At 33.3% G+C, this 26,542-nt stretch overlaps 1 protein-coding gene across 9 annotated transcripts in view; it reads left to right on the plus strand.

Moving 5' to 3' along the window:
- The window catches only part of Spn (protein phosphatase 1 regulatory subunit spinophilin), a 160,213-nt gene that overhangs the window by 117,603 nt on the left and 16,068 nt on the right, over positions 1–26,542 (plus strand). For 4 of the 9 annotated variants that reach the window (XM_036364651.2, XM_070111114.1, XM_070111115.1 and 1 more), the window contains 11 exons: positions 8,937–8,957; positions 11,206–12,404; positions 13,635–13,987; positions 14,161–14,360; positions 14,436–14,613; positions 15,588–15,641; positions 15,826–16,426; positions 18,787–19,801; positions 20,832–20,968; positions 21,767–22,008; positions 22,640–23,580. In XM_036364651.2, the coding sequence (XP_036220544.2) occupies positions 8,937–8,957; positions 11,206–12,404; positions 13,635–13,987; positions 14,161–14,360; positions 14,436–14,613; positions 15,588–15,641; positions 15,826–16,426; positions 18,787–19,801; positions 20,832–20,968; positions 21,767–22,008; positions 22,640–22,906 (4,267 nt within the window). In that variant the 3' untranslated portion in view covers positions 22,907–23,580. Of the gene's footprint in view, positions 1–8,936; positions 8,958–11,205; positions 12,405–13,634; positions 13,988–14,160; positions 14,361–14,435; positions 14,614–15,587; positions 15,642–15,825; positions 16,427–18,786; positions 19,802–20,831; positions 20,969–21,766; positions 22,009–22,639; positions 23,581–26,542 lie in introns of those variants that run through there. The other 5 variants (XM_070111116.1, XM_014247550.3, XM_014247551.3 and 2 more) reach the window with 5 other exon arrangements.

Genomic DNA, 26,542 nt, shown 5'->3' on the forward strand with positions numbered 1-26,542 from the left:
TAAGGATCGATCCTTTATACTAACGTAATCTAACCTCGTCGATCACGTGGTTTTTAAAACGTTCCTAATCTAGTTTTCAGTACCATTATTTGAAATATTTTGTCTGAGTTTAATATTATTGTTCCAACAATTTCCCTCCACTTCATCCTGAAATTATGTACTAATAATTGATTTTCTTGTAGCATAAGCACAGTTTTTGATTTTTTGCTTTAACTCAACATTTCAAAGATTAAACCAAAAACAGTAAGAACAACAATGTTACCCTGCTAATCACCGTATTTCTGCCCTTAGTTACTATTATAAAGTAATATTCTTTTTGCATTTATTTTTTCCAACTTTTTTTCAAATACGAAAATGTGCTTCCAATCCAAATTCAATAACTCAGCACTAAAATTGATTTAACACACACACACACACAAGAACGCACACACTTACATTTACGACTGCAACATCAATTTACAAAATCCTATACTTGGCTTTCGCACCTCCCACTCCACTGACAGCTGCCAGCAATTGCCTTAGTTAAGTTGTTTATTGGCAACAGTTTATAATTAAATAACTGGCAATCGAATGAGATCAACTGAAGCGTGCATTTTTCACATGTTCACACTTTGCCATTGCCAATCGACAGCTACATAACACCAAATATATAATATGTATGTACATATACATATACCATACATATCGCTATGTTGTGGATATGTTTTTGTATCGGATCTTTTTGTTGTCGCTACGTCATAGTTCACCTTGGCATAGCAGTTTTGATGTTATGACGTCGTCACTCAAACGCTCATGGCTGTTATAGCATATGATACATATATATGGTACATTTACAAGTACGTATGTATGTATTTGAATCCGTGCCGAGTTGCTGAAGCAAGGCTGTATTCTATAGAAGCCTTCATAAAGTTTTAGAATCCTCATTAAGCACAAATGGCTATCTGACCTCAAAAGGAACAACAATAGCTATACTCATGAGTTTAAAATCTCATAAAAGTATGTTTCGAACAGAAATTTGAACTTTTATATATTTAATATGCACTTTTCATGGTCCATAATCTACACAAACATTGTGGTTGTAAATCCAGACTTTTTTTTTAATTACGTTCTTTCTTTGTTTATAATTTTTGACTTTCGCAGTTTTTTCGAATTCCATCAGCATATCATTTATATATGAAAATTTTACGAAATTGATGCCTTTAAAGCGTTCCTATTTTCAAATAATGTACGAAATATGACGTCATGTTTTCACACACCCATATTCGAGCAACACAAAAAAAAACATAATTAACCTCATCACCATATTTCTCCACCAACACCATCCTCTCTTTCTCTCTCTACTTTCCACTCGAAGAATTGAAGTGTCGAAAAAATTTTTTGGGTAGCTTGTCAATGCATCGACGCATATGCAATTCCATTGTTTCAAGGGAGTATGCTGAAGGACAACCAGCTACATCGGGTGCATATTTACATTCCTATACTGCGTTTCTTCTAACCTTGTACTGCATTTTCAATTCCATTGTGTACAATCTTTTACTTGCCTGTTCAACTCGTTGTGACGTAGTGGCCACTGAGTGGTAAATGGCCTTGCATACTTTTTGGCGCCTACCACCCTTGAAGCGTGGCTGCAAAGAGCGCGACAAAGTCGTGCTCTTAGAGCATATAGAGAGCGTACTTTTTGAGTGTTTTTTAGTTACTCAAAATGCGGAGGATGAGCGAAATAGTGGAGTGAAAACAGTAGTGTAAATGAAAGAGTGAAAAATTATTTTAAGGGGCTATAGCCCAGTGATCAAAGTTAGAAGTTAATATTTTTTTTACCTAAAACTAGTAGTGACGTTTTTTATGTGTAAATATCAAAATTTTGAATTATAATAAGATGGGAGACTCAAACGATTGTTGTTAATAAATGCTTCAAGGTTTATTACAACGGTTATTTAAAGCGTTTGAAAATTTTTATTAGTACTTTTAAAGCCCTTAGCAATGAAATTTATATTTTTTGTCTTAATCTTTTTAACAAATAATCTTTATTAATTTGTTAAATGTTCGTATTATATTTCAAAAATTTTTTGTCACAAATTTTTGGCTATCCTTACAACTAGACCGATTCTGATTACTAGTCAACCAGTTATTGAATATACTACTACAATTCAATAAAAATTATTTTTATGAACATTATGCTTTAGAATTCTGTAAATAGTACTAAAATAAAGTAATTATAATTTTGAGTATATGCTGAAATATAAACAATATACTATATTTATTATTTTTTTCTCAGTCTTCGACTAATACTAAAATGGAAACTTCCATACAATATTGTTTACGCTGTTTAATACTATAAATACTTTTACAAACCAAAAATATCACCGAAATAAACACTTTTATCAATTTTAAAACTAGACCGAAACCAGTTACTTTCAAACCAGTCTGTTAACACTAAAAATACTTCCACAAAGTGAAAATGTTACCATAATAACTACCTTTTTTAATTTTTACAACTAGACCAAAACTAGTTATTTTCCGAGCAGTCTTTCTTTTTTATTGGTTATTATTATTGCTGACTAATTCTCAGTAATTGATATTAGCTTTGCTTTGATTTAAATAAGTGAAAGTGTGGGAAAATGATATGTGTGTCCGCCAATGATTTTATCTCGAGCTTAAAAGTCCTTTAGTGAGATTGGTTTGAGCTTAAAATATTATTCGAATAATATGTGCACATTAGTAACGAAACGGTCATGGCTATAGCTGCTCATTTGAATTTATGAGCCCGACAGCAAAACCTTTTCGTGTTTTATACATTCAGCTCTTGCGACTGCTCGCACTTCTGCGTGTTATATTCTTAACACAGTACCGTTATTGTTAGGTTACTTTACTATAATCCTTTGCAGGCTTCTTCGCACAATATGCGCAGACACGTGGTGCTGCCTTCGCTTTGCCTGCGTTGCCATTTAGCTTATTCTGTGCTTTCATCCGTTTTGGCCTCTTCATTTACATATTCCACATACATATGTATATGTGTGTATGTGTGTGTTTTCATATTTGCATTTGCTTTTGTAACTTCTGTTTTTTCTTGTATTTTTTGTATTTTCTCTGCTTGTTCACTGCTGTCTTGACTACACATATACCATACATACTTATGTCCATATGTGTGCATGTATGTGTGTAAACTTACACTTGTGTAAATCTATATTGTTGTAGTGTTTGCCTCTGCTGCTTCTTTGTTGTTATTTTTTCCAGCTTTTTTACTTTTCCATTGTTTGTTGGCATTCCTGCAAAGCAAGCACGCACACACTTGCAAATACGCACTAGCACATACTCAAGCATATTTGTTTCGCCTTCTTGTGTGTGTGTGTGCATAATGTGTAAATTAATTAAAAATGTATGACAAAATAATTACAGTTGACCTTGTTTTACGCGAACGCTGGCATGTATGTATGTGTGTGTGTGTGCGTGCGTGTATAATTTTGTATAAGTGTGCGTTTCTTCTCATTTGCTTGCGCTATTTACCCATTTCAGCGTTTTTCCTTATTTCCATTTGCGTAGAATTTCGTCATCGCCATTATGGCTCGCGCCAGTCGCCTACATATTCCCGTTTCTGCTTCGCAGTGTTGCCACATTCGCCATGCCATATGTTAATAACAAAACACGCTGATTTTAGTGTCGTTTGCGCCTTTTACTCGCACACGCTTTGTACTGTCCGACGCGCCTGAGCGTGATTTAAGCGAAAATTCGCTTCCATATTTAAAAAATTTAGTGTTGCTGCTGTTGTTGTTGTTTTTGGTGAAAATATGAATTTCAATTTGTTCGCAAATGGAATTTTGAATTAAATTTATGCTGCAACGCGGTTTTTGAGGTGTCGCTGCTGGGCGAGTAAATCGAAAATGTAGGCGAGTGTGTTTGTGCTGTTGTACACGTCGTATGAGTAATGCACTTTGATTACTCATACGACCTGCTTACCATGTGTTTTATATTATTTGTATTTTCATTGAAATCACTAGTGTTTGTGTTAATGCTATTCTTTGTGCAATTTGTGTACTTTTTGTGTAGCGGTATACATACATACATATTAAATTTTTGAAATATTTTCCTCCTGTAATCCATTATGAAATTTTGTTGTCCTCCTCCTCCATTGTGCGGCGAATAAGCAGATTCAGTCATGCAAATTAGTTGTTTTGTTTTTTAGGTGTTTCCCGTCGTGTTTGTCGTGAGTTGGTTCGCCAGTTAGTTGCACTGCGCCTATTTGTCATTATTAAAAATTTAGTAGCGGCTGTAATTGGGTACTTTAGTTGCCGGTTAGGCGTTTGTTAGACAAATTTAATGTCCATATTTTGTGAGGAGCGATCGAATTCGTATTTTTTAGTTGGACAGTGTGTTCGTTTGCAGTCGTTAAAAATAAAAAAGGTGTAATAATAATACAAGCAAGCTGCTTATTTCAAATAAAATATTTAAAGTTATATTAAAAGTTTTATAAAAATATTCTGAAAAATATTTGTTGACATTTTAATTGCTTATTTGTAAACTAGGTGGCAAGTAGTTATATTTGGACCACTATACTTTTTAATAGAATTAACATGTTGTTAACAAAAATAATTTTCTCTAAATTAGAATTTCAGCTAAATGCTCTAGTATGTCACCCTTTGTCCTTTGTTTATATAAAAACTGTTTGAAAATTATTTGTGTGTATTTTAGTTGTTTTTTTATTTTTACTATTTTACAAGTACAGTCATACCACGCTTATAGTTATATTTGAAATATTGAAATATTTTACAAGGGGTCAATGATTCGAGAAAAGTGCAAAAAGTATATCATTTTATAAAATGTTAAATTCTTACTTTTATAAAATTATTTGACAAATATATTTTGAACTTTCATTGCCAATTAACATCTAGTTTGAAAGTAGTTATATTTCGACCATTAGATTTTTTTTTTAAGAATTGCCAATATTTTTATTCATAATATATTTCTATAAATTCGATTTTTACAAATAGTGAAATAGCACAATATTTAGACTTTTAACAAAGCGTCAACTTTTTATGAGTCATTCTAAAAAAGATTCGTATAACTTTAAGAGATTACTTTCTAACTAGTTTGCAAGCGGTTATTTTTGCATATATGGTATTTGTATCAACGATAAAAGCTGAGCCAAGACGAAAATTTATCAATCACATTTTCCTACTATTAAATACATATATGTTATAATATTGTGAATTACAAAATATTACTAATAAATTGTTTAGAAAGGAAAATATTGCATACTTTTAGGCGCATATGCTTTTCAAATGAATTTTGTTCCTTAATATTGTCGACCATAATATTTATTTATTTGGTTTATTTTCCTGTAAATATAAATAAATCTAGAGAACACATGAATCTATTAGTTAGTAACAGCAAAAAAAAAAATTTAATTGAAAAATATTGTAGCATAGTTTTTAGCGCAAAATTTCTAAACAAATATACAAATGAAATTTAAACAGCTTAAATATCGTTCATGAGATTCTAATTTCAAATACAAAATATGCTTTGGTTGCCCTGAAAATTATTACAAATATTTTGTATGATTTCCAAAAATGTTTGTTTATAATTTTAAATTTTTTTTATAATTTCTTAAAAGCTTATATACACTAAATTTTTTTTCTTTAACTTAATTTTGTTATGCCCACTGTGCTACAGTTTACATCATTTCGGCGATATAGACACGCCATTAGTCGTATAATGTTTCAAAATAAATAGTGTTATTGTTATTGTTTTTTTTCACCATACTGCACCAGCAAATCGGTTCTAACACAACAATGTGCACTAGTAAAGTGTCAGCTGTGGTTTAACAGTTGTGCGCACACTGGCTTGCGGTTAGCGCTTGGCCATGGCTAACTCTCAGCTGGCAGCAAGCTTTATTAGCGCCACTAGCGCACAATGCGAAGCGTACACTTACCTGATGTATCACAAAAACAATGCTACAATGATACTACAAATAAATATGTATGAGTATATGTATATACATATATACAAAAGTTTGTACTTGTACTTTGTTGTTGTGTGCTTGTTTTTATGTAAAAACACGTTAAAGCCTGTTGTAAATTGAAATTAAATCCACGCTGAAAACTCAGCACACACACATGCATATGCATTGGGCTTTGTACCACACTTTTAGCGCATACTATACTTGCACTATATCATCAATATAAGCCTTTGCTGAACTTCAGCTGAAGTAGCTTTACGCCATATATACAAAAAAAAAACACACGGCTGTGTGTGTGTGTGTGTGTATGTGTGCTGTGTAAATATTGTCGAAACGGCTGACAATGTTGATGCCAATCAGTGCAGTGGCCCAAATGCATTGGCCGCTCATAACTTGTCCAATTACGTCAGTTGGCATGTCGACCGGCCGCCAGGCCACCAAGCCTTGGTTATTTATTATGCTCACGGCTCAGCCTGCTCAGTCCATAATAGTACTACAACAAGCAAAATGAAAAAAAAAAAATCAGGAAATCAAAGTGCCAGTGCAGGGTGACGCGCCCACTTCTTCACTTAATCGCATAACGGTAGTTTTGTCTGATATCGCGCCTTCTTTCACTTGACTGAAGTGTTGCAATTAATGCGCATTTATTTTTGAGCCGTCACGCCCGCCGCCCACTGCCACATGGGATAAGCAACAAAATTCATTTTTACACCTGCCAACACGCACACACACACAAACCTGCCTGCACACCTTTGCATAGTTAGCCACACCATAAGGACTTCATTTATATTTACCGCATTTACATTGGTCTTCATGGCGCGACTTCAACCCGGCCGCAGTTAACTAGCCGTGCTCGGCGCGCTTTTAAAGCTAAAAGCTATGAGCTGTGAGCTTCACGTTGAAACGCGTGTCTGACCGCCAATTCGCCTTTCGGTGTAATAAATATTAATACCGTTATAAAGTGTTTTCACTGCACTACTTATTATCCGTGTTAACTCACTCTGTAATGACTGTCAGTGTGCAAGCGTACGTGTGTGTATGTGTGTGTGTGATTGCCCGCGTGCGTCAATGTGGCATGTTGTTACGCCCGTGGTTCTCTTTATTTTTTATCAGCACTATTTATCAGCGTTTTTTTGCGCATTTTTATGCAATTACCAGTGTCCTCGCGCGCTGCCTTTTATATTCAATTGTCTACTGTGTAGTGGAAATAAATAAATTTCTTTGTTTACTCTACTGTTTTGCAATTGTAATGTTTTTATAATCAACATAATTAAATGTTATTTAATTTGATGTTTTCATCAACAGTTGATTTCATGTTTATTTACTTATTCACATTATCGCAACGCAGATAAATTGACGTCAGCTTTCTGCCGTTTCGTGAAAGTTTATTGAATTAATTTGATTTTAAATATTTTCATTGTCATTATGTGGTATTGTTTTATTATTTTTGAAACAGTTCATTTATTATTATTTTAAAATATCAAGCAATTTTGCGTAAATTTTTAAAATATCGAAATATCGAATTTTTAACTGCAAGCGTTAACTTCGACTGCACAGAAGCTATAATACTCTTTACAGGTGCATTTTTTTTATAGAATTGGTAAAAAATTATCTTTATCTTGATTTGGATGGATCAATTAGTATGACAGCTAAATGCTATAGTGTTCCGATCTGAACAATTTGTTTGGAGATTTTAGCGTTATCTCTGACAATTAACCATGGCAAATTGCGTGAAGTTACCTACTCAAATAAAAAAGTTTTCCATACATGAACTGGATTTTGGTAATTCAGTTTGTATTGCAGCTACATGTTATAGTGGTCCGATCTGAACAAAATATTCAGAGATTGTAGCGTTGGCTTCTACATTAGTCTATGCCAAATTTCGTGACTGATTTCTGGTTAAATAAAGTTAGTTTTTCATACAATGACTCAATTTTGATCGATTCAGGTCTTTTGGTAAGAATTTAACATTGGTACGTTCCATACCCAAAAGCATTAACCAAAATAGTTGGGTCGCTTCATAAGAGTGGTTGATAGGCTAGTTCGAACCTCTCTGATGCCAACACGACGCTTTTCAAGCACTATTTTCTTAACTTTTTCGATGTTACCGGCATTAACAATTTTTTCAATGACTTCACGACCTTCATTGGGTGTTTTGGGCCACTCAAATATTAGTGTTCGTGCTAACGTAGAGTCCACAAAACACTTCTGCAACATTTACAACTATTTCGTAGTCGTGATTTCATTGGAAGCTTTGGAATGATGCCAAGTGGGCAGTATTGAATTTGGAAGATACCGTAACGCTGTAACAGTACTCAAAGAACTCATTATATCATAAAAATTAGAAAAATTGTTTTGAATATCTACACACATATAATATATATTTTTTTTAATAGTAGTAAATTTCATTATTCAATAACTAGGTGTAGCTGTTTTTCATGTTATGTCTAGCATGTAGCACCATTGATAAGTATAATAAGATATTTTTAAATTTATTTATGTAGTTTAGCATTTTAGTGAATGTAGTGCCTGTTTTGCATGTTCTCTCAACAATTATTGTATTTTTTCTGCATTTTTCTTTTATTTCGTTATTTATATTGCTATTATTACTACATATATACAACTTGCTTGCAACGCTTAAAATTTCATTTGTGCCGTAAAATGTATTGCATTACTCTACCGCCATCACTTGTGAACGTTTTACACACACACACACATGTAAATGTCATCGAATGCCGTCGTATGCATTTATTTGCGATTATCTTCACGCGTTTTTATGATTGTCGTTTTGTGCATGACTATTGTTCTATCGCCGACTTCGCTGCATCCTTTTTGCTATGCTTTGCCTGCTGCTGCCATATATATATGTATGTATTTGATATGTGGATGCTGCCTTTGGCGCCTTATCGTCACAACAATTTGACTGTGTCGGCAACTTGTGGCCATAAATACAATGTAATCTTCCTTTGTCTGCTGTGCGCAGAATTTTGGAAAGCAAAATCAGGTTTGTTTTTGTTCTTTTTTATTTTATGTATAAATGCTATAATTTGGTTTATGTTTTATTTGTGTATTTGCATCTAATTGTTTTCCATGTTATTATCCATAATCTAATTTTAGTAAATTGATTTCGATTGTGTAGATACTTTAGTTTACTAATCCGTTGAATAAGATTTTGATTATGGTGCGTGTGTTTATAAATTATCGAGATTGTGTCTCTAATTATTATTGCATGCTGCTTTTAAACTAATTAATTTTGAAATATGTATATAAAGCACTTAAAGTCAATATTATACATATGCGCTAATTTTATTATTTGCGACTTGAAGAACTCAAAGATTTTAGTATGTTTTTTAACATTTTAAGTGAAAATCTAAACATAAGTGGTAATGGGGGGGAGCATCTAATATTTACTAAAAATAAATAAAATTATAAAAAGCTCGATGGTATCTAAAATCTAAATCTAAAATCTATCTAAAGTTTAGCCGAAATTACTTGGTGTATTTTTTAAACATTCGACCAAAAACCACCTATTTTCATTAACAAAAAATTAATTATATTGTATATATGATATTTTTATTATTATTCCAAAGATACATATTTTAAAAAGATTTTGTGAAATTTTCAAAAAAATTATTAAAAATAGTATATGCTCCTTTTAAAGTATTTTAATACAAATCTCTATTATTGCCTTCAAAACAAGTATGCTTAACGTTTAATCCAAATTCCAAACACTTGTTATAAGGCTCGGCAGGGATGACAATCAGTGCCTAGCGAGTTTTGGTTTTCTCGGTCATCTTAATAAATTCATGCCTCGTCACAAGTAATGATGCTTTTGATTGCGTAGGGTGTAGATGCGGCTGTAGGATCGTCAGCCACGTTATCAACCATCTCTTTTGCGACCTCTACTCGACGTCGTTTTTGCAAAAGATTGAGGTCTGTTGGTACGAGTCTAGCATTAGCACTCCTCATACCTGAAACATTAACCAAAATATGTTGAGTTACCTAAGAGATGTTGAGATCCTCTGATATCGCTCTGTTGCAAATGATGTTCAAGCACTGTTTCTTCAACTTTTTTGATGTTATTGTAATTAACAGAGAAAAGAACGGATGAACGACTCGTATGACGATCTGAAAAAAAATTTACTTGTAATAATATATCAGTCCAAATTCGCTCTATGAAGTTTCCTCGAGAATTTTTCAAATTTATTCTTTAATAATAAAAGTATCTTTATAGCCTGAACGGCGTATATTAGGTTTGGCATGAAGTTTGTAATAGCCAGAAGGAAACGTCGGAGACCCTATAAAACATATAATGTTCATCATGACAAGCTGGGTCGATTTATCCATGTTCGTCTGTCTGTATATAGTTTTTGAGATATGAAATTTCGCACAAGTTCTTTTCTCCCCAAAACGCTGCTCATTTGTCGTAATCGCCGTAATCAGACCACTTTAGCATATATGAGTATGTGCAGCTGAAGCTAACGTCTTTTCTTGTTCTAGTTTTTTGTTAATATTTGTAGTGAAAATATTAAAAAAAAACTAAATTTTTAAGAATTGTCTTTATTAATATAACTATTTGGTGAGGCTATCTTGTTTTTAATTACTTTTTTTAACTTTTTATTTTTTTTTTTAAATTTTTACTATTAGTTTTTTTGTATGTAATTTATTTCATCTCAAATATTTTTATATATTGTATTTTTTGTGTAATTTAATTTTAAATGTTTTAAATATTTTTTTTATCAACACTCATCTATTATTTTTTAATACTTTGGAATTTATTACAATTAAATCATGTAATATGACTATCATATATTTAATTATTGGCAAGCTTATACGACTATAATCATAAATTTGCACATCCTTTAATTTTAAGTATACTCTCACTCAAAGACAACAGTTATAAGTTATAATTAAAATTCTTTACGGGAACTAACTCCTTGGTGTATACACATACATACATAACAAAACTTATTTGAAATGAAAGCGACGGTATCTTATGATTACACTAAAATAATAAAAATACTTGTATGTAACCCCTTACCCAATCACCATTTGTTTACCAAGAATTAAAAATATAATTGTATTTTCCTCTTTCTTTTTTCTTCCATCCTGCTCTTCGACAATATTTCTCGATGCCACTAATCGGCGCATTTGGAATTTGATTGCATTTGCCTGATTGCCTTTCGCTTGCACGCACTAAAACGCATACCAATGCACATACACCAACCAACAACGACAACCATCGACAACAGACAACAGTCGTTGCTCTCGGACGAACAAGCCAAAGAAGTCGAACAGATACTCTCTGCTGCGCCCACTGTAAGTGTGGCCGTCGCAGCTGTTGTTGCCACAGCCACTTCACCGACGAGCATTAAAAGTCTAATCGAAGAAACACAACCAGAAACACCGCCAATAGCCGAGCAACAACACGACAGAAAGGTTATTACAGCAACAGCTGCCGTTGCTGACGTCGCCAAAGTTGACACTGGCACAGCTAGTGACCTACGTGCTCCGGCAAGTGGCGGAAGTAATCCAATAACTGTCACGTTAACAGCAGCTAACGGCGAAGGTGGTCTTGCATTTGCTGTCGAGCGGAAACCGGCTGAGGAGCAGCACGTCGCCGACGAGGGCGATGATTTTAATGATGATGAGGAGGACGACGACGACGAGGATGTCGACATAGTTGGCATTGGCGCCGCACCTGCACACATTTTGAATGCGACCTTCACAAAAGCGGACAGCTCCAATGTTGTAACTAGCAAGGCCAACAACAACAATAGTAAGAATAATACACATGACGACGATGAGCCCGAATGGCTACGTGACGTACTCGAAGCGCCTAATCGCAGTCTTGAGAATTTGCTAATTTCCCGCTGCACAGCTGCCAGCGGACGTCGACGTTCGGAGGACAGCCAAAGTGGCGTTGGTGGTGGTATTGGTGTTGAAAGTCGCGTTGAAAGTAAACATTCCGAGTTGGTGACTGCTTCGAAAGTCGAGACCAGCTACGATGTCGACAATGATTCGACACTTTTCATACAACAACAAGACACGCATACATCGCCCAGCAAACAAGAGCTCCAGTCACAGCAATCACTGTTGAATCAAACATTTATCCAACAAGATCAAAACAGTGTAACGCCACACGGTCAAACAGGCGAATCATTACAAGAATCAATTGTGTCTGTTGAGTCAACGCAATCGGATGGCACTCTTAATCAGACGACAACCATCGATGATAGTATAATCTCAAGCAAACATAATTCGACCTATTCATTAGCCGAGGGTGAATTACATTCAATTAATACAAATACAACAACAACCAGTCTTGGTGCAGAACTTGACGATTCACAATTCTACATACCCGAATATCCGCCAGTGAAGAGTAAGGAAGTGTATGTGGAGTCGGGTGTACATTATTTCGAAGATGGCAACTTTTGGATGGAAGTTCCTGGTGAGTATTGTTAAACATACTTTCGACTTTAATTTTACATTGATAGTGTTGTTTGTAAGACTATACAAGTCTTGTCCTTTAGTCGGTGAGTTTTAAGAGAGTTCTTTCAAACTCCTCGACTCTCATTTCACATAAATATTCCCATTTCGGTTTTGTTGATCGCACCGTAGAAGGCAAGGGCTCTCAATATAGCATTATTTTCTAAAACTATTTCTCAAGTGTTATCCTCACGCCAAAGGTAGCGATGAATCTCACTTGGACAGCTGTGAACGTTGTAGCTTTGTGATGCCCAAAAGCAGTAGAGGAGAAAGTACAATATCTAGATAATATCACCTCGCCTCCTTCCTCTATGCAGCTTCGGCAAAAAGCATCTGACAGAATATTTAGCCGCATTGCACAGTCAGATCACCTACAATTGCGACGGGATTGACTTTGTTAAGAGCAAGTAGTTCAGACCACCTCATACGGTTCACTCTAGATCAGAAGGATCTCGCAGTCGCATAAGTTCTAGCTGTGGACCAGCGCTTGGCGAGCTCACAGCAGGTTCATAGTGCCAACGCAAGAGAACAACGGAGTGCTGACTCGCTTTTAATCGGATGAAATCGAGGAAAGTGCCCTCTCTACCAAGCTCATCGGCTTTGCAGTTTCCGATGATTCAGCTGTGACCGAGTACCCAAACGAATCTAACACGGAAGAAGCTTCAAGCTATTGCTAATGAGGGTCATCACTCTTTGACTAACTTTAAGCGCAAAGTCAGCAAGGTCAAAACCTGTATAGCCGTTCTGCTATCGGAGTGAATACACACGTCTCTGAAGAAAGCTCCACTTCCAAGCAGTACATTTACTACCATCCACCTCCGATTGAAAGACGCTATAGTGGTCTGGCAGCCTAAAGCGAGAGTTTATGGAGAGCTCTCGACAGAGGATATCACCTCTTACTCTACCTCCTAGCTTCTATCCATTCAGGAAAACGCTGCTTCTCCAGCTGCTTCGCCCCGCCCATAATCCCTCGAAGGGAGGTGTGAACAGAGAGCGAACCAGCATTCCTGTTTTATGCAACTACAACAACAGTAACTGTTACAATATATATAGCGACCTTCATTCGACTACTGTGAAACTATTTAAAGGGGTTAGGGATTAATATTGCAATGCACTTTGTATTATCAATTTTAAAAATTTATTTCCCAGACCTCTAAAAAAATGATTTCCAACCTCGACTTTCTTTTCGTAGGTCTGCTGGACTTTGATGACGACGAACTCTCCTACCCGCCAATACCAGTGAAAAAGAATACCAAAGTTCGATTCAGCTCTGGACCCATACAAGTATTTTCAACATTCTCCGTAACTGACTATGATCGCCGCAATGAAGATGTTGATCCCGTTGCCGCTTCAGCCGAATATGAGCTGGAGAAACGTGTCGAGAAGATGCACGTCTTCCCGGTGGAATTGATGAAAGGGCCCGAAGGTTTAGGTTTGAGCATTATTGGTATGGGCGTTGGTGCCGATGCTGGTCTTGAAAAATTGGGTATATTTGTAAAGACGATAACCGATAACGGCGCAGCAGCACGCGACGGACGCATACAGGTGAGTTGAAATTTTCAAGTTTTGACACCGACGGTGTGTACATTATGGTCAGCTCTCGACATCGACCCAACACGCCATATACATCTATTTATATGTATGTATATAGTAAATTTGGGTGGGTGTTTGGGAGCGCATTTGTACTTGCTTTAGTTAAAACTTTTAAATTTGCTCAGGTCAATGATCAAATCATCGAAGTGGATGGCAAAAGTTTAGTGGGCGTTACACAAGCGTATGCCGCATCGGTGTTACGCAACACATCCGGTTTGGTGAAATTTCAAATTGGACGTGAACGTGATCCGGAAAATTCAGAGGTGGCGCAACTTATACGCTTGAGTCTGCAAGCAGATCGCGAGAAAGAGGAGAGACTGAAAAGGTGCGTTTATAGATTTTATAAAAATAATGCAAATCGACAGTTAATAATTTTTTATATGCATGTTTTGTTTTTTAGACAACAAGAGGAGTATTTGCGTCGCACACTCGACTACTCGGAAGACTCCACACAGCCCGTTTCGGCCAACTCTAGTGTTTGCGAGGGACCCTCGAGTCCCGTACAAGTCGAACATCCAATGGAGGTCGAGGCTACACACTCACAGGAGGTAGAGTCTCTGAAGAGGCTGCTACAGGAGGTATGTAAAATGTCACCGCGATTTAAAATTTTAAACTTTAATAAACAGTTTGGGGTGTTCGAAGAGTTTTAATCTGTTTAAACCTTTTATATGTTTCTTTATGTGATTTACTTATGACGTGGATTCACGAAAAATAATACGAAAACAAAACGAATATGTACGAAAAACTAAAATAAACGCTAAAAACGTTACGAAAATGCAGCATAAAGCGGTAATTGGTTCAAACGAATAACTATAAATAACTTTTAGCGAATTCATGTGCTCTTTCGTTTTTGCCCGTGTTACTCTTTTACATACATTTGAGTGCTTTTTTTATCTTTCTTTTTTTGCAAGTTTAAATTAATAATTTATTAAGTAATTTTATCCAAAAAAATTCTTAACTCTTCTTCGTTTCTTATCCCTAAACAATTTGTCACATAGTTTGTAACATCCAGAAGGAAAAGTCGGAGACCCATAAAATATATATATTAATGATCAGCATGACGCGCTGAGTACGTCCGTCTGTCTGTCTGTATATACGAGAACTAAACCCACAATTTTTGAGATAACGATCTGAGGGTTTGCACACGATGCTCGATCGATGAAAATCAAGTTTTTTTAGAGGAAACTTTTTTATTTGCCGTAATATCTTCATGAAATTTGGCATGAGTTATTATTTAAGGCAATAATGCAATCTCCGAAGAAATTGTCGAATGACTAGCATATAGCTGTCATAATAACTGAACGATCTGAGTAAAGTGCTTGTATGGAAAACTTTTTTATTTGACGTGGTATCTTCACAAAATTTGACATGAGTTATTTTTGAAGGCAGCAATGTATTCCTCGAAGAAATTGTTCTGATCAGATCACTATATCATATAGTTGCCATAGGTATTATAGCTTCGGTGCAACCGAAGTTTACATTTTTTCTTGCTTTCTTTTAATTTTTTTAAATTTTATTTTTGAATGTGTTTTTTTTTTGTTAATTTTTTTAGAGCGAATTGAGTTGCCTGTTGAAAGACGACATTATTGATACGCTTAAGCGTAAGGTAGGTGTCGCCTTTATCTTTTACAATTTTATTTTATTATACAAAATTTTTTGCTTACCATTACTAACCATACTCACGACGCTTTTCTTTGCTATAATTATTCTTGTGTACGCATGCGCTTTAATTTTTACATATTTTCTACATTTATTCAATCATTAATCGTTTAATTCTCCCCTCACATCAGCTCGTCAAACTGGAAACAACCGGCAATGAAAATGAGCTACTCAGCGAGCGCCTGCGTCAAAGCGAACGCGAGCTCACCAATATCAAAAAAGAGGCTTCTAATCTACAAAATATGTTACAACAATCGCAGGCGCAATATATGGCCTTGGATAAGAAATACAACAAAGCCAAACGTTTGGTACGTGAATACCAACAACGCGAAGTGGATATGTGTCATCGTGAAGAATTTTACCAGCAACTATTGCAGGAGAAGGACACCGAATACAATGCACTTGTGAAGAAACTGAAAGACCGTGTCATCAATTTGGAACACGAATTGCAAGAGACACAACGTAAGGCCGGCTTTCCCGTTGGTTTGCCTTACGATAGCGCTACGCTCAAATTGACGCCACAAATGATGCGTAAAACGCCACCAAAACCTTTGTTCCAGAAACTTGAGACGGAATTGTCCGATACGGAGATTTCCGATCTATCACCCGATGGCGAGGGTGTCAAAACGGCGACTGTGGAACGTAAAGTGCCAATTAAAGATGAATTAGATGCCGCCGTGCCGCAGCATGAACTTTTAGATAATACCGTTACAAAGACGAAAATCGATTTAGGTAAGTGGGTGTGCAAGTGTGTAAAGCGATACATTTATGTTGACAGTGTTTAGTATGTATAAATATACATAAATTTTATATACGAAATGGTTAAAATCTCTTACTTGTTAAAAATTGTTGTGTGAGTTGACAATGCTTTGGCTCGTTTTTTTGTATTTCGATTTACCTGTAGTTCAAACAGTTGTTGGTGGCGGTTATTGTTTTAACTTTTTATTAATACTTGCACTGAATATTAAAATTTGAAATTATTGATAACATTTAACAAATAAATTATAGTAATAAAATATTATATATATAACGAAATATATATAATCGCACACTTTTCAAAAGAGATCGAGGAGGAATTTTTTTTAGGTTATAATGCAATAAAATTTAAAACCGCTCATATTTAACTGAAATCTTGTTAAATACTGATAATAATGATATAACACTTTGAGGTTAGAATTATAAATTTTTTTTATTTTCATAACTATTAAAAGAATTTTATAGTCTAAATTGTTATAGCATTATAATGAAGTTCAAGTACTTGTTTTAAATTGTTTACAATTAAATTAAACTTTGAAGAAAATTACAAAAATTTAATGACATGTTTGGAATTTTACCCGAAGTACGAATTTCGCTCCTTAAATGCCTAAAGGTCACGTTATACTTTTTAAACCGATTTTTATGCAGAATAGGGCTGTTGAAAGAAAATTTGTTTGCAATTTCGAAAAATTTCTTTGACGCGTTGTCCAAAATATCACAAGAAAGGGGATTCATAAAAAAATTTAAAATTATTGCGCACATTTTAGTAATATTTATAATTATAAGCTTTGATAATCCACCCTCTTTATAATTGCTTATTGCTTCTTCTTATTACCATAGAATTCATCATTTAAAATACTCATATCGCAGACATTTCATTGTATATTTATCATAAATCATTTGTCATAAATCACAAATCGTACTAATTACAAAAAATTCACAACTCAAGATTAAATAAAAAATAAATAAAAAAAAATTCAAAATTTGAAATAAAAAGATTTTTCCTCAAATTGAAAAAAAGGCATAACTACGCAATAACATTTGTGAAAAATAAATTGGAAATGGTTAAAATTTCAAATACGATACAATTTTTTTGAAATTGGTAAAAATGCATAACTCACAAATAACTTTAATTTTAATTTAAATAAATTCAAATATTGAAATAAAAGCGTGTTTTTTATTGAAAAATAAAATGCATAACTTAAGACTAAATTTGTATAAAGTAAAACTCTTATTACTTTTTAGAATAAGAAATTTAAATAAATTAAAATTATCAAATATTCAAATAAATAAAAAAAAACTCGTAAATAATGCTTTAGAAAGGAAATTTTCCATAAATTCATATTTTCAAATAAAACTGCTAACTCCAGAGAAAATTTTTAGAAAAATAAATTTCAAATAATTAAATATTTTTAATTTTAACAAATTCAAATTTTCAAATAAAAGTATTTTTTTTAAATGGGAAAATATGTATAACTCAGAAATAACTTTTTTTTTTGAAAAACTAAAAAACTCCAAAAAAAGTTTTCTAAAAAAAGTTATTTTAATAAATTTAAAATTTAAAACAAAAGCATTTTAAAATTGCAAAAAATTCATAACTCAATACTAAAGTTTTAGAAAACAATTGAGTAAATACAAAATTTCAAATAAAAGGATTTTGCATAACTCAAAACTAACTTTTTAAAAGAAAAATTTTTATTTAAATTAATTTTCATATATGAGAGATTTTTTTAAAATTAAAAACTAGTATATTTTTCCAAGCAATAATACAGTAATGATGTTAACAATGTAACTACATTAAATACAAAATAGTCATAAGTCAATATTGTAAGAGGAAAACAATTTAAAATTAAAAAAACAAATTTGATTTAAGCACTTTTTGCGTTTAGTGTGGCATCTCATCAACATGCAAACATAAAAGCACATACGATTACATACTTACAATTAGCACTATTCACAATGATATTGAACAATTCCATTGTAATTCTTAGCTTTTCGTTCGACATAATTCTACATTCGTTATTTTTATACATTTCTTTCTATCTCTTTCAATAAATTGTGCCTGTGTCCTGTTTGCTGCCATTTGCATATATATTGTTGTTTGTGTTGTTGATGTGCTTTTGTCCAAAAAACAAACAAAAAAAATTACACTACTTGCCGGCTACATTTTGCTGCTGCGTGACTGCCGCTCAACAATTACCAAAAAAAAAAAAAATATATAAAAAATTTTGTAAAATCGCTTTCGCCGCCGCCGCTTGTTGCCTTTCAAACAAAATATAAACACACAAATAAATATACATATAAAAAATACAAAAACAAAAAAATCAAAAAAAAAGCATCACGTGGTGGTTTAGCTAATCGCCAGCTGCCTTCAACAGCAAACAACGGCAACAACAACTGCAATACAACAAACACTGCAACTACTAACAACGCCACCGTTAGCGCAACCACAAATGCCTCTGCCGTCGCCACCACCAACAACAGCAGCAGCAATAGCAGCAACAATAGCCAAATTTATAGCGCTCCCACAGCCGCTAACACCACTACTAACGCCACCAGCCACAGCCACAGCAGCAGTAGCAATAGCAACAGCAGCAATAACAACGGCATCAAGAGCATCACTTTCGGCAAGCGCACGCTCAGCAATAGCAGCTCTGACTGTGCGCTCGAAGACAGTGAGGACGATGGCACCGCCACCACGGTGGCGCATGTGCACGCCAGCGCTGCCTCCGATAGCAACGGGCTTTCGAACGGCAGCAATGGTGGTAGCGTTATCCACCGCAGTTACTTACAGCAACAGCAACAGCATCAGCAGCAGCTGCAGCAACATGCTACCAACGGTCATCACAGCAATGTCAGCGCGGGCACCACAACTGCCATACTGTTGAATTCGACCGCCACAGCGGGTAGTGGTGTTGCGACTGCGCGCGAACAGCAAATCAATCAGCTGTATGCCCAAGTGCATAAGGATCATAATAAGAGCGCTGTAGCGGCAGCGGCAGCAGCTGCTGGTCTTGGTCATTCGACAATACCGAATATATTTAAGAATACTATTGGTTCGCCGCCCGACGTAAGCGTTGGCGTCGGCGGTGTCGGCGGCATCGTTGGCGGTGTTGGCGATTTCCATCGCAGCAATATGACAACATTCGGTACTAGCAGTCGTGATCTCAATAGTTCATACGATTCCATTTTAGGCTCAAACGATAAACTCTCCGAGAATGAGCAATCATCGGAGAATTGGATGTATCCGAGTCGGCGACGTGTCGGACCGACTGGTGCCATTATAAGTGGCAAAATGCCACCGTCATCATTTACGGAGCAACTAAATCAGGCGCTCTCCGAGCGTGAGAGGTAAGTGTATAAATAGTTTTAGATAAATAATTCATTTCAGTTTCAGTTGTAACTTTTTTTTTTTTGTATGAACCCGGCTTATGTCCATACATATACCCTTGTATACTCTTTGTACAATTAAAAAATATAAAAGAGGGCATACTGTTTACTCTATTATGTAGCTTATAAAATTCCGCCTGCAAATGGTCAAACTCTGAAATTGATTCTAAATTATCTCCTCTTTCATCGGGCATAATCTACAAAAACATATTTTTATACCTTGAATGAGTTGGCCACGAAGTTTGTAATATTCAAAAGAAAATGTTCGCGACCCTACAAAGTATATACTATATAAATATTTGGCGTGATGAGCTGTGTCGATTTAACCATGTCCGCCTGTCCGTGCGTATAGCAAGTCTCTCAGTTTTTGAGATATCGATCTGAAATTTTTTTCAGATTCTTTTCTCCCCAAGATGCTGGTCATTTATCGGATACGCCATTATATGGTATACCTGCTATACCAACTAATCGATCAAACTCATGTCCTTGTATAGAAAACTTTTTATTTGACAATAAATCTTTATGAAATTTGACATGGATTATTCTCCAAGGCGGAGAACCATTATAGCATATAGCTGCCATACAAACTTACCGATAAAAATCAAGTTCTTGTATGAACTTGTATGACAAGATTTCTTCTCGAAATTTGGCATAGATTATTGTGCAAGGCAGCGTTGCAATCTTCGAACAAACCATTATAGCATATTGCTGCCATACAAACTTACCGATCGAGGTCGAAATAAAGCTCTTTTTATACCATTTTATGCTATGAAAAATTCATCTGTGAAAGTTATTATGGTTTCATTTCCGCCGAAGTTCACATTTTTTCTTTTTTTTAGTAAATTTTACTAATCATATAACAGCTACAATATTATTCTTAACCTCAAAAATCAAATATTCATACAAAAACAATATGACAACCATATTTCATTCTGTAATAATATGCATACATTTAAAATACTTTCTATAATACAATTTTTACGATTTACAGACGACTTGGTGATGGCTCCTCGCGTCATTCCAGCGATGATTACACCGAAATCAATAAAAGCCAAAGCACAGCGGCCATAAACTGTAAGACACTAATCAATGAAATACGACAAGCGGTGAATGAGGCGCAGCCCAAAGGTAAGCAACAAACAATACAATTCTAAATTACATTTATTACATACAATTGCACAATAATTATCTTGATATTTTCCTCTAAACAAAAAGAAAAAAAAAATTAATAAAATTACTTGCGCTCACTTCTACCAACCAAGCCAAACACTAAACCAATGCATATCCCTAAGCTCTATTTTATAACCGTATATTGATTGCTCTTTCACATACAAACTTTATTTAGTAAATTATATGCCTAAATAATCTTATATATATATATATATATACCTATATAATATATAATTATTTACTATATGCTATCTGTCGTTTGCATCCACATTTCTTGCACCCAAACTAAGTATTTCAATATTTCAATACATTTCGTTGTATAATTATACTCGTACTATCCCGTAACTGTTTTTTTTTTTCATATGTTGACTTTATGCAACTGTATAAACACATATATGTATATCTATGTATGTACCATTTGCGCGCCCATATAATACTAACCCGAGTAACTTTTTGTACTTTCTTTTTCTTCACGTTTGCTCTTGTATTTGATTTTCCTGAATATGGTAATAAATAATGACAATGACAAAATTATAAATAATTTCAATTAATTCATGCTATGCTGCCGCATTCTACGTTGTGGTAAACAAACAACAATTAATAATAATATAATAAAATTTTAACCCTCTTGCGCCTAACATTTAATATAAAACATATTTATATTACACAACCTTTAACATTTGTGGTGGTTACTTTTAAAAACAAAAACAAAAAAAAAATTAATCTAAATATAAATCTAAATAAATGTGTGCACAGTTAAACAAGTTATACCTCAATCCCTCTCTCCGCCTGGCACAGTACCATGGCAACAGCAGCAACAACAACAAGCGACCGGACCACCCTCACCCACTAGCATGTCATCGGGCTGCTCCTCACCCGGCTACTCGCCAAGTCGTGCCATTGATTTGTCCGGTTCGAGCAGTAGTTTTTCGGATCGCAAGGCAGCCGCTTGCTACAATTACAAAGGCGGACCCGTGCATGAATGGACCAAGGAGCAGGTGAGTGTTAAATGCAATTATTTATACTCGGAACAGTGTATATTAAGTTTGTGACGAAGTTTGTAACACCCAGAAGAAAACGTCGAAGACCCTATATAATATATACACATACATATGTGCATATATAAATGTTTAGCATGACGAGCTGAGTGATGCTTTAGCCATATATGTCTGTTTGTTTGTCCGTTTGTCTGTATATACGCGAACTAGTTCCTCAGTTTTGAAATTTCGATCTGAAATTTTGCACAAATCCTTTTCTTTTCTTTTCAAGAAGCTGCTCATTTGTCGGAGCCACCGATATCAGACCACTACGGTATATAGCTGACATACAAACTACACGATCAAAATCAAGCTCTTGTATAGACAACTTTTTTATTTGACGAGATATATTCTCGAAATTTGGCATGGATTATTATCCAAAGCAGTGCTAAAATCACCAAAGATATTGTTCAGATCGGACCACTACAGCAAAATATGGCTGCCATACAAACTAACCGATCAAGATAAAGCTCTTTTTATACCCTTTAATGCTATAAAAATGCATCTGTAAAGGGTATTCTAACTTCGGTGCAGTCGAAGTCAACGTTTTTTCCTGTTTTAAATATTTATTAAAAAATCTCATCTACAACAGGTTGGCCACTGGCTGATGGGCATCGAATTGGAGCGTTACATACCCGTTTTCAAGGAGCACAACGTTGAAGGCGGCGCACTTCTGTCACTCGATTCGAAGGATTTCAAAACGCTCGGTGTTAGCGGTGACGACAAACATCGTCTGAAGCGTCGCCTCAAGGATCTGAAGGCGAGCATCGAAAAGGAGCGCAAGGATCAGGAGCGCGAGCGACGTGAGCGTGAGAAAGCTATACGCAAAGCAGAGAAAAAAGCGGCCAAAAAGAAATAGGCTTAGTTAAATTAGTAACAACTAGTATGCTGAAACTCAAAGTAAAAGTAAAATAAGTGGAAAAACACAACAAAAAAATATATATATAAAATATATAAGAAAAGTAATTAGCAGTTATAGTAAGTAGTCATAATAGAAATTATAGTAAAGTTTAACAAGTAAAACAATCGATAATTAATGCACTTAAAAGTAAGCAACAACCAAAAATATGTACACTTATTCTAAGCAGCACATAAATGAGTGGTCACAGATGCGTTTCGAGTGGAGTGTTGGAAAGTGGTGTGGTGATTTGTTGTGGACGTGGAAGAAAATTATTTGATTTCTGAAATTATCTTTTTAATATAAGTTGGACATCGTTAATTTGTACTATAAACAAAACAAGAAAGAAAATCAAAATGAAATAATTTTTTACACGCTATAACTCAACTGAAATATGTGGGTTTTTTTTTTTAAATAATAAGTAAATTATTATAATATATAAACGTTTCAAATTGTAATTTTAAATTTTAAGCAAATCGTACGAAATTTGAATATTCACTGAATATTACTAAAAGCCTAGCGTATAAGTCACTAGATGTGTGTGTATTTACTGCACTTGAACGAACAGCAGCAGCGACACTGAAATGAAATATGAATTTAGAAAATGAAATATAATGAGAAAAAAACATTTGAAATTCACTGACGAAGTTATTGAAACGAGTATGACAGAAGAGGAGAGCGTTAGTAGTTTAAGCGTTAAGTCGTTTGCTGAGACATAGTTAATTGATGCGAAACTTGGCAACAAAAGAGAATAAGAAATACAGAAAAATATATAAGCAAAGGACTGATTTTATGAATAAATGAATTAATTTAAATGTAAACGCGTAAAAGAACACTTAACGAGGTTTACTGCATATTAATATGAAATAAATTAATCGATTAATATAATATATAAAATATAAATAATTATTTTTTAACTTTAACTACTATTTATTGCGTATACCGCAAATAACTTTAAATAATTTATATGAAAAACACACATAACAACAACAATGAACACACAAATCTTATTCCGGGCATATAAAACATTAAAATGCGATGATTTTTTCTATATAATATTTTTTTGTTTTCATATACTTAAAACTGAATTGAAATGTGTTGGTGAAGTTAGTGAGCAAGTGCAGCAGTGATATAGAAAATTTAAAAACACTTGTTTTTGCGAAAATTGTTTATAATTATTAAGTAAAGTATATTTAGAATATTATAGTTACACAGACTTTTTCCCTTGTATTAATTAAATTTTTAAGTTTTGAATTAAATTTTCGATAATATAGTTTTAAGGTTAGTTTCTCTGTTGAGTAGTTTGAAAATTGTAATTATACATATTTTTTGATTTGGTTTTTTTTAATTTTTGAGTGGATTTTTCAAAAATCTAGTTTTTAGGTAGCTCCCCGATGTTGAGTTGTTTCAAAACTGTAGTTTCAGATTTGTTTTTTTTTTTTATTTAATTTTTAATTATTTTGTTAATATTATATATGAGTGAAATTTTCGACATTCTACAGCTTCAGCCGATATTTCAAATCTGTTAAATATTTTTGAATACCTAAAAAAGCACAGTTTCATCACAAAACTATTTTTTAATGCAATATATGCTATTTTTTATTATTTATGTTATAAATTATATTAAAGTTTTATGTATTGCTAAAGAAAGTTCGAGTCTGCAAACTACAGACTACTTATAGCCAGTAAAGAAACTGAAGAGAAACAGGTATTTAAAATTCGCGAAGTTATATTAAAACATTCATAAAGTACAGTGCAAACTCTCACTAATTCAAAACCTATTTTAATATTTTTTTATATTTTTTTTTGAATATTTTATTTTATTATTTATTTATTTATTTTTTGAATATTTTATAATGTTTATACACATTATGTATATGAAATTGTTTTTATTTAATTTTATTAACATTTTTTGACTTCGATTTAATTTTTTTATTATTGATTTTTTTAATTTTTATTTTCTTTTGTTTTTTATTTTTTTCGTTTTGTTATTTTTTTTTTGATAGGTTTTTAGTTTTTTTATATAATATTAATATTTTTTTTTTTTTTTTTTTTTGCTAATTACTTTTATATTATTTTATTAACATTTTTTTTTTTTGATTTGTATGTTTTTGGTTTGTTTTTTAACTTTGGTTAATGAATATCCAATAACCCCTAAGCTGCTGCAGTTGTTTTCTATTATCACTTATTGCATACGTATTTTTTTTACGTACATATGTATTTACTACCCTTTGCCATTAGTCATTCAAAAATCATCGCTCTAGTACTTAAGTAGTGTTCTCATTCTACTGAATAAGCGAAAAATAAATAAATAAATTAGTTGTACTAAATATGCTCTCGCTATAAGGTTTTACTTTAAACTATTATAGCTATATATTTGTATACTTGGCTATCTATGTATGTATGTGTGTATTAATATGTTATTTTTGCAATACACTCGTACTAACTGTTGTCCATTGTTGTGTATGTATGTAGTTGCTCAATTGCATATAAATATGTGAGTTGTACTTTTTTTTTTGTAATTAATTACTGTAATTTGGTTTTAACAATATGTACCTACATATGTATAATTTATAATTAACAAATCGATCTTTTTTGTTTAAATGTTTATGTTAATTTTTTTTATAACATTTTGTTTTCATTAAAGTGCGAAATTGAATTATTAAATGTGCGAAAGTAATTTTTTATTTAAAATTAATACTTTGTTTAATTTAAAAGTTGTTCTGTTGTATGTCGCATGTCAGCGATGGTGAAAATTATGTTGGGAAATATTTAGAATTTCGAGGTTAATAATATTTTTTATGTGAATTTTTTTATTCAATATATTTTTTGTCTTCTGAAATCGTTTTGTAATATTTTCTCCTCTCAAAATTTTGTTTACCTCAATATTTTCTTTCCTGAATATCTTTTGGTAGTATTATCTACAATAATTTTGTCTTAGAAACCCCTGGGAGACCTTTTTCATCAGAGATCTTTGAACATTTAGAACATTCTATACTTGGGAAGCTGTCTTAATTATAATTTTTATTTTTTTAATTTAATTTCACATACATAAATATTTTCTTTTACATTAATTTTTAATTTATGTAATTTTTATAAGAAAGTTTTTTTTTCCAATGTGTATATTGGTGTAAATACTAAAAAAAATTTCTGATTACAAAAAACTTGAATTAAAAAATAAAAAAATTTCCCTTCAGAAATACAAAAGGTCCGTTACAATAACTTGATTCCGATCGTTCAGTTTGTATGACAGCTATATTTTATAGTGGCGATATCGACCGTTCCGATAAATGAGTAGCTTCTTATCTATAGTCTATAGCTCAAAAACTGAGGGACTAGTTCGTATATATATAGCCAGACGAACAGACGAACATTGCTAAATCAACTCAGCTCGTCATGCTGATTATTTTTTTAATATATTTTATAGGCTCTGCGATGTTTCCTTCTGGGTGTTACAAACTTCGTGTCAAACTTAATATACCCTGTTCAGGGTATAATTAAAAAAATTTCAAATTATATAAAAAAAAATATAAAAAAAATCCTTAATTAACTAAGTTAAAAAATTTTTATTTTATTATAAAATTCCAAAATTTTTTT

The sequence above is a fragment of the Bactrocera oleae genome, chromosome 6 (genome assembly GCF_042242935.1).
Source record: "Bactrocera oleae isolate idBacOlea1 chromosome 6, idBacOlea1, whole genome shotgun sequence".
NCBI classification, from domain to species: Eukaryota; Metazoa; Arthropoda; class Insecta; order Diptera; family Tephritidae; genus Bactrocera; species Bactrocera oleae.